At 40.1% G+C, this 9810-nt stretch overlaps 1 protein-coding gene across 1 annotated transcript; it reads right to left on the bottom strand.

The window, feature by feature from the left end:
• Window positions 1-224: 224 nt before the first annotated feature.
• On the bottom strand, window positions 225-8509 carry LOC144513186 (uncharacterized). Its single transcript, XM_078244178.1, has 5 exons — window positions 7499-8509; window positions 5300-5557; window positions 4730-4783; window positions 3196-3231; window positions 225-1014 (listed from the first exon to the last, which is right to left on the bottom strand). Exons 1-5 carry the CDS (start codon window positions 7853-7855, stop codon window positions 934-936), a joined length of 786 nt encoding a protein of 261 aa, XP_078100304.1. The 5' UTR covers window positions 7856-8509; the 3' UTR covers window positions 225-933.
• Window positions 8510-9810: the final 1301 nt, after the last annotated feature.

Consider the following 9810-nt stretch of genomic DNA (forward strand, 5'->3'; position numbering starts at 1 on the left):
ATAAACTAAACTAAAATGTAATGATTTACATGTAGCAAGAGGTTAATAATGTCTGCGCTGACGTAGCGTTACCTCCCAACACTACATACACAGTGGCCGGCTGTTTCCAGTAACTGGACCAGGATTAAGATGTTTTGAGCACCAACAGAGAAATGTGATATAATTATTATTCAGATAACATTTACTATGGTTGACTGCTGAACATAAAGAACAGCTGAGGCTGATGGGAATGTTATTAGTTTATTAAAGGATGAAATACAGATGAAACTCTGAATCTGCTCTCACTACTAGCTGTAAAAAGACTAATTTGATCAAAGTGATAACCCTCATCTAACACTTGAGAGCAGAAATAGAAATATTTCTTTAAACATTACAAATAAAGATACAGATTAAAGGTCAATATAAAAACAATTTACAGTTTGTTGTATAAAAATGTGACGATCATAGTACACCCATCTTTACGGCTCTTCTAACGAATCTGATGGACCTGGTATGGTCTTACATAGCCAGACCTGCTATCTGTCTGGCTAGTCCACACAGCATTCCTGGATGGGAGTAAAACCTGCTCTGGTTTATTGGCATTTCTTTAAACCAATCACAATCGTCGTGGGCGGGGCTAAGCTCCGGACGGAGCCACAGTGCCTCTGCTAAATAGTCTCAGGAAGGAGCTTGTTTTGGTGGAACATGTGGACGTTCAGAAGTAGTTTTAGTCGTGCAACAGAAAGCTCAGATTGGACAGATAGTCTAGCTAGCTGTCTGGATTTACCCTGCAGAGATCTGAGGAGCAGTTAACCATAGTCCTCACAAATCCACCAGAGGTTAGAACGCCAACACAGAGACAGAGGAAGGAGACGAACATCCGGCTGAAAAGGGGGACATCTGGTGCATCTTCCCACAGCACCGGAGCAATCACCTAAATTAATTGTCATTAATCTAGACTAGAACCTGTGTATCTGATGGATCTGGTACATCTGAACATCTGACTTTGTTCACCATCCCCAAAAAACGAGCCACCTGTTTGAAAAAAACACAATTTCAAGTGGAAGTTGTTTTTTAGGTGAATCATTATTTGATGTCATATTTGGTGTTTTGGCTCAGACCCTGTTACTGGTGAAGTGGAATATTGCAAAGTGTAGTAACAAAGTGAAGTAACATAGGGTGGATGGATCCATGGATCGGTGGGTAGATGGATGGATGATGGATTGATGGAAAGATGGATGGATGGATGGATGGATGGATGGATGGGTGGATGGGTGGATGGATGGATGGGTGGGTGGGTGGGTGGATGGATGGGTGGGTGGATGGATGGATGGATGGATGGATCGATGGGTGGATGGATGGGTGGGTGGGTGGATGGATGGATGGGTGGATGGATGGGTGGGTGGATGGGTGGGTGGGTGGATGGGATGGGTGGGTGGATGGATGGGTGGATGGATGGGTGGGTGGGTGGATGGATGGATGGGTGGATGGATGGGTGGATGGATGGGTGGGTGGGTGGTGGTGATGGTGTCTTCCCCCCGAACCCAGACTGGGAGCTCCCATTCTACTTTTAGAGAAGAACCACAAGTAACTCTGCATTCTGGGAGCATAGTGCTCTAGTGGGACAGTAAGGTACTATGAGCTCTTCAAGATATGATGGTGCTTGACCATTTAGAGCTTTGTAGGTCAGGAGAAGGATTTTAAATTCAAGCCTGGATTTTACAGGAAGCCAATGCAGAGAAGCTAATACAGGAGAAATATGATCTCTTTTCTTAGTTCTTGTCAGAACACGTGCTGCAGCATTCTGGATCAGCTGGAGAGTCTTAAGGGTTTTATGTGGGCAACCTGATATTACGGAATTACAGTAGTCCAGCCTGGAAGCAACGAATGCATGGACTAGTTTTTCAGCATCATTTTGAGACAGGATGTTCCTAATTTTGGCAATGTTACGAAGATGAAAAAAGGCTGTTCTAGAGGTTTGTCTTAAGTAGGCATTAAAGGATATATCCTGATCAAAAATAACTCCTAGATTTCTGACAGGAGTGGAGGCCAGGGCAATATCATCTAGAATAATTATATCTTTAGATAATGATGTTCGGAGGTGTTTAGGGCCCAGCACAATAACTTCAGTTTTGTTTGAGTTTAACATCAGAAAATTGTAGGCCATCCATGATTTGATATCTCTAATGCATACTTGAAGTTTAGCTAACTGACTGGTTTCGTCTGGCTTGATTGATAGGTATAATTGGGTGTCATCTGCATAGCAGTGAAAGTTAATTGAATGTTTCCTAATAATATTGCCTAGAGGAAGCATATAGAAGGAGAAAAGAATTGGTCCAAGCACTGAGCCTTGAGGAACGCCATGGCTAACTTTAGTGTACTTGGAGGATTTATCGTTGATATTGACAAATTGAGATCGATCAGAGAAATAGGACTTAAACCAGCTTAGTGCGATTCCTTTAATGCCGACTAAATGTTCCAGTCTCTGTACCAGGATGGTATGGTCGGTAGTGTCAAATGCAGCACTAAGATCTAATAAGACAAGTATGGAGACAAGTCCTTTGTCAGCAGCAATTATAAGGTCGTTAGTAATTTTCACCAGTGCCGTCTCTGTGCTATGATGCTTTCTAAATCCTGACTGAAAGTCCTCAAATAGACTATTTCTATGTAAAAAGTCACATAACTGATTGGCGACTACTTTCTCAAGGATCTTGGAGAGAAAGGGAAGGTTAGATATAGGTCTATAGTTGGCTAAGACCTCAGGATCGAGGGTGGGTTTTTCAGAAGAGGTTTTATCACAGCTACTTTAGATGACTGTGGTACATAACCTGTTAATAAAGACATATTGATCATATCTAGTAATGAAGTGTTAACCACAGATAACGCTTCTTTAAGTAGCCTCGTTGGGATGGGGTCTAAGAGACAGGTAGTTGGCTTAGCTGAAGAGAACTTTAACATTAATTGTATTGGATGGATGGATGGACGGGTGGATGGATGGATGGGTGGATGGATAGATGGATGGATGGATGGACGGGTGGATGGATAGATGGATGGATGGATGGATGCATGGATGGATGGATGGACGGGTGGATGGATGGATGGGTGGATGGATGGATGGATGGACGGGTGGATGGATGGATGGGTGGATGGATAGATGGATGGATGGATGGACGGGTGGATGGATCGGTGGGTCGATAGATAGATAGATAGATTTACCTCTTGCTTCTGTGCTTCAACATGAATTATTTGATCCTGCAAAGAGTTTCATACAGTTAGTTTGGATGTTTTTTTATTTTCAGAGAAGAAATGAGAACACATGAAGTTATCACATAATACTTTCACTGTTTTTATTTTTTGTTCCTGTCATGTTTTTTTGTGTTATGGCTCTGTGAAACATTACTTTTCATGGGTACCAAAGACTTTCCTTCCGGCATGCCTGCTGCCATATTTGTGTCTGAAACAGTAATAAAACTACATACAGCTAGGCTACAAATACGCAAGTTTTTAGATACAGGCATGGCAACAACACATCTAATTGCGACAGAAAGTAATCGGATATGGTTGCAATCCACATTTATTATCTTCAACTGTATTTTGTCACTTAAAATCTGTGAAGCATCTTAACCAACTTACTTTTCCTGACATGTAATGGTACATAATCCATCCTCATACACCGGAGATAGCTAACGTTAAAGGCTTTTAAGAGTACAGATGCCTATCAATACGCTGTTGCAGGATGGGTGACCAACACAATCGACCCAAAGATATGGCACTAGTAAAAATAAAATATATAAATATGATAACAGGACATCAACTGTGTTATTTTGGTTGTGGCAAAGTCTAGATTGATCATGCTATAGTAGCTAGCGAATGTTAAAGGGCTAGCAGCTGGTTAATATGACAGAGTTCATTCAAAAACCATTTTTTAAACATTTGTATTCATGAAAGCGAATCATTAAACGCAGTGGAACACAGAAGCTCTCGGACATATTTATATAAAGTGATTCATCGGGTTAAACGACAAAATTTGCAGCAAATATCTTAGTTATAACAAGATTGAGCTAGCTAAGCAGTTTGGTGTTTATAAGTACAGGATTTATTGATTTTGGGAAATCGTCTGATCTCAACTAAGTTAACGATAATGATAGCTCAATGGACTGGCTGACTAAGGTTAAACAGCGACAGGAAATCCTCTCTGTTGCTGGAAGTTCAAACATACCTATATAGGAGCTAAATCTATCCATTAAAAAAATATTTTTTCAGCAGATATCTTCGTTATAAGAAGATTGAGCTAGTTAAGCAGTTTGGTGTTTATATGTTTGAAATGATCTCTCTGTTGCTTGAAGTTGGCGGACGAACCTTCTCTTTTGGGATAAAACAAACTTGTAGTCGGGGGTTTCTCATACGGCTGTTACTACGACCAAATGCACAGCATATGCCAGGCATGTTGCACCAGTCCAGTGTGTTTGGCGAATCTTCTTGTGTGTATTGCGTATCAGTCTTATGGATTGCTATGCTGTGACTGGACACAAAAATGGCGGCAAAGTACTGTGACGTCAGGTGGTGCCTATGAATTTTGTTATTGTGTTAAAAACATGTAAAAGGTTAAAATAGATGAATGTGACAGGGTTCATTTCTCCTGCAAAGCGTTTCATACAATAAATGACAGTTCCATTAAGATATCGGACTGATACTAAAATCCAGATGAAAATGACAGAGACATGGAGCTCAACAGGCGTTAAGACTTTACCTGGTTTCCTGTCGGTGAAAGACGCACTTGGAGAGGGACCCATTCTCCCTCCACCTGCACAGAGTTTCACTCAATGAGGGAAAGTTCAAATTTCAGAAATAAAAAATAAAATGTTTGTATCAAAAGTGATCAAAAGATAAAACAGCTTCACTACGTGTGCTCTACTTGTCAGAGTATGGGCTCTAAAACTGTAGACAACTGATAAAGACAAAGATATTGATGGTCAGTTGAGCAGATATGATTATTGAACTGATTTGTCAGTCCCTCCAGGAACCTGCCTTTTTTTGGGAATTATTGCTGCCCAAGATGCCTGATTTTGTGGTACTTTAGCTGTATGTTTTGTTAATAAATGTGTAATGTTCAAGTCACACTTCTCTCATCCAAAGAAATGACTCAAATACTAGTGCTTGCTCAGTGGCTCTCAGCATTGCATTTGACTGCTGTGATTGGTGGAAGTCGTGGGAAGCTCCAGTGATTAGTTGAATTTGCGAGGTGGCACTATTGCTGAAGGGACTGATTAGCTGAGTCATTAGATCAGAAACAAACCTGTCTTCCAGCTATGGGTCTTACCGTTGTTTGCTGCCAATGGTTTTCTAGGCGTTCTGTCACCTCTGCTTTTGCTTTTCTTTTCAAAATCTCTTTCAGCACATTTTCCTCCTCGTCCAATTTCACTTCCTCATACACAACGGCTTTGTAGCAACTATCTGAACCCGGACAGCAACAAGATGAATCCTTACAGCATGGGCGGCCATAGCCTTTCTTCTGTCCAACTGAAGAGCCAATGGCAGCCACAACGACGACACCCAAGACTAAAATCAAGCCGTAAAGCTGAAAAAAGAGCAACAAAGATGGTTATATTATCAAAACAGAAGCTGAGAAACACTCATAGCTTTACTCATATTCTGTTATGAGTTTATGGTGTTCGGACAACAGACCCAAAATACAGGCTATTTTTGTATAATGGAAAACTGCAGCATATGCATGTGTGTGTGTGTGTGTGTGTGTGTGTGTGTGTGTGTGTGTGTGTGTGTGTGTAAAAGTAATAATAACTAAAAGCTATGAAAGGGAAAACCTCAAAGGCTAATATGAGTAAAATAAAGCAATAATTGGCATTTTACATTGTTAAAGGCTAACTTGGGGGCTGTTTCACAAAAGGAGAATTAATAAATCCAGGATAACTGATAAAGCGAGGCTTGACCTAGTCTAATCTGTGCAGCCTGGCTTGGCACGTTTCACAAAGGTCAAGTCAGGCTGAAGTATTTCGGATAGATACACGTTTGCGGCTTTCTTTAACAGACCGCAAGGTCGATCACAGATTTACTGATGCTAAAATGGAGAGTATTGCATTGTACATACTTTATACAGCGTGAACAGCAGCTTCTTGTGGACGTATGATAACGTGAAACACATTATTTGTAAAAAAGAAACATGAATGGAACAGAGTATTCATCAGTTATTTCCCCCCCCCCCAGCTAAATATAAGGTTAAAAACCATTGAGGTGTCCTCTCCCTGTTGTTACATGAATATACAGTAGTCTATATAGTTACTGGTTCAGTTAACTAAGACTATACTTTAGGAAGTTTGTACAATTAGGTTATGTTCTTAAAAATGTACAATCCTCCCAAATTATAGTCGTTAAAGAATACAAAAAAATTGATCAACTAAAATAATTCAAGGTGCATTGGTCCACTATAGAAACACACATGTACAGTACTTTATGCATCGTCCTTAGTAACAGACTTCATTAAAACACATTTGGCAACTCTATCAGCTCTATCAACTGCTGTAATATGTTCATCAAACTTCTAACAACAATATGAACAGCAGTCTTCATACAGCAATATAACAGCAACAATGACTGTCACATGAATAATTATTAAAAATAAATAATGGTCACAACTTAATAATAACCGTACTTAAATGAACAGCAATATGCACCTGTTGGGCTGATAATAATAATGTAAAATGAGTGATCAGGAAAGGCTCCAGGATTAATAAATCCTGGCTGTTAGCCTGGTCTGGACCAGGCTAGCTGTAGAGAATAAATCTCCATGGTAACTTAGGTGCCTTTTGTGAAACCGAGTCAAGGCTAAATTGAGACAGGATAACTGCAAAATCCTGGCTTAATCCCTTATCTTAGTTTTGTGAAATAGCCCTCTGGACTCTCTGTCTCCATGTTTGTGTGTCTGAGTGTCTGATGGAACAACAATCTCTGAAACTGGTCCAGTATTAAACCAGAACCAAGCTGTAATGTTACCCTACAGGACTAATGTTCAGCAGCAGTTAGTAACAAGCTGTAATGTTACCCTACAGGACTAATGTTCAGCAGCAGTTAGTAACAAGCTGTAATGTTACCTTACACCCACCAGACTCCATGTAAATAATCAGTACTTTTATCATGGTAAACACACTTCATTCAAAGTGGACAGAAACTAAATAAAACTACCAAAAGCCGTCTTGGTTCATCTTTCCACTGTTCCAACAATCACCACTCTGGTTTGGTTGAAATAAACCCTTAATTCACCCATTTACATGTGGAGATATGCTGGCTCTATACACGCTAAAAGTCCTGATGATTTACGTAGAGTCTGGTAAAACCAACTCCATTTAAATAAACACCAAGGTTAACTCAAGATCTCAATATATAAGAAATAAAATGATTGATTACAACCACAGTTGTTCTCAGCCTACGTGTGCAAATAATACACTGATGGAAGAAAAAACAGAATAACAGACTGACATAATTTGTAGAAGCAAGAAAAACTCACCCTTGAATCATTTTTCAGTTCAGTGATGGATGTTCGTTCCTCAGCTGTGAGGTTGTTTTTCTCTTTGCAGGCTAACTGTTTCTGTTGTTCAGACTGATTTATCTCACAGCAAACATACCAGTCTGCATCGATTAACACAGAGGTAATCCACAGCAGACCGACAAAAACTGCCTTGATCATGTGATAACCTACATAACAACAACTTGAGTAACAGGCAGGTTCACATATATTTATAAATGTCTTGTCCATCCAGAGTTGTAAAACACATATAATACCAAATGGGCATAGCCATGTAGACAACGCAGTCACGACATCTTGCTTCACAATTGCACTCGTAATCCCTGTCAAGCACAACATTAAAGAAAAAAATCACAATGATTGCGACAAATAAGCCGAGTTGTTTGAGTGCGAAATCTGGAAAGATGTTCTTCATCTTTGCTGCAAAGTTTAATTCTGCTGAGAGCTGCTGCTTGGTACCTCTGGATATATACCAACACTAAACCAATCATTTCCTGTTTACCACAAACGTTCAGAGGTGAGAGACTGTACTGTCTCTTGAAGGGAAATTTGATTTGCAGTAGAGGGCTAAACCGCAAACATACGAGAAGAAACGGTTACAGGAAACAAATAACAAATCTGTCAGAATAATGAAACCATTTGAATGTAGGCCAGGATAACGTGGTGCTGAGCAGTGCAGAGCAAGCCTCTGCTGGCCGGGTCGGTCCATCAAGGCCCCTGATCTTCACTGCCACCAGCGCTTCCTCCCACAGGTGTTGGGCCCATTTTTCAGAAGAGCTTCAGTGTTTTCTTTGTTTTCTTTCAGTGAATAATAAAACTGTGAAGCAGAGACATGAAGGTGAGCAGCGCTGCAGTGACAGGATGCAAACAGGCTACTGATGAGAGACGCAGCTCAAGAAGGAAAGAGTCGGCCTGAGAAAGAGAAACCACACGTGCTTGTGGTCGTTTCATGCCAGCGTTGTGAGCTGAATACTTTCTATTCTGCAGGGGACAGCTCCTCCAGCTCTGCAGTGCACACTGTGTGCACAGCTTTTAGTTTCTCACTGAAGCTACCAGCCTGTTGGTTCAATTACTAAAACCACAATAATATACCTCTCATCTATGAAATGACTAGGACTTGGTTCAGAGAAATCCTCGTACACAAATTGTAAAAATAAATCTGTGAAATGTTATTCCATGTTGCTCAGTTTTGGCATTTCTTTCCCATGAATACCCAAAAGCTGCACAAATCTTAATATCTTAATTCAACATCTCCTCTTACAAAGGTTAGAATGATATCTTACAAAAAGTTTTGGGTTGAAATAAGTGCATCACCCTGTTTATTACGTCGCCTGACTTCCTTCTGCATGTCCTGTCACCCAGTTACGTGGGTTATATAGGAATTAATCTCGCATGTCCAGCTCTTTCTCCACAGTGCTGTGGAGGAACGTCTGGCTGCACCACAGATGCATTCTGGGATAGGACACTAAACTCTCTGGGTTGTTTACATTTCCTTAAACCAATCACAATCGTCCTGGTTGGCGCTGAGCTCCAGACACAGTGATGGTGGCTCTGCTAATAGTCTCAGGAAGGAACTGGTTCTGGAGGAACATTCACACCTCTCCAAAGAAAACTCCTCATCCAATATTAAATGAAGTTAACTGTTGACACAACACAGTACCGTGAGATATTTAAATGAGCTGATACATGGTTAAACCTCATTATCTCTTACCAGTGTATCTCTGTGTGTACTTCGTCCACAGCAATCCCACCAATCAGTCCCAAAACCTCCCAGTTAGAGAGGAAATGATCTAACATATTCTTTATAAATCTTTACAATCATTCCCTGAAAGAACCAGCAGGTCTGACTTGTTGCAACATCTACATATTCTTCATAACTTGATATTTTTAGAGTTTGAGAACAGAAACACAGACAGAGAGAGGGGAAGGGTGTTCTGTGGAATGAACCGTCAATGATCCAGACTAGGGGATGGAAAATCAGCGAACAAGGTAGTTTTATTTCTTTTAACATTCTAACTGAATTGTAATATATAAAATAATGATAGTTATGATGCAGAACATGGCAGAGTACGAGATTAAAGTCTTAAAGTGAATAAATGTCCAGAGATACTTTCTACCACCGCTGTCTTTAAAGTTTAATGAAGTTTAGTTTATGGTGTACAATGATGAGTTAAAACACAATATATACATATATGATTATTATTAAATGTAAGGGTTAATACAAATCATGAATGTGTTTTATAATGATTTAACTGCATTCAGCTCAGAGAAAAGGGATTCATATTCTGTTTATG

The sequence above is a fragment of the Sander vitreus genome, unplaced genomic scaffold (genome assembly GCF_031162955.1).
Source record: "Sander vitreus isolate 19-12246 unplaced genomic scaffold, sanVit1 R1_20, whole genome shotgun sequence".
In the NCBI taxonomy this organism is placed as follows: domain Eukaryota; kingdom Metazoa; phylum Chordata; class Actinopteri; order Perciformes; family Percidae; genus Sander; species Sander vitreus.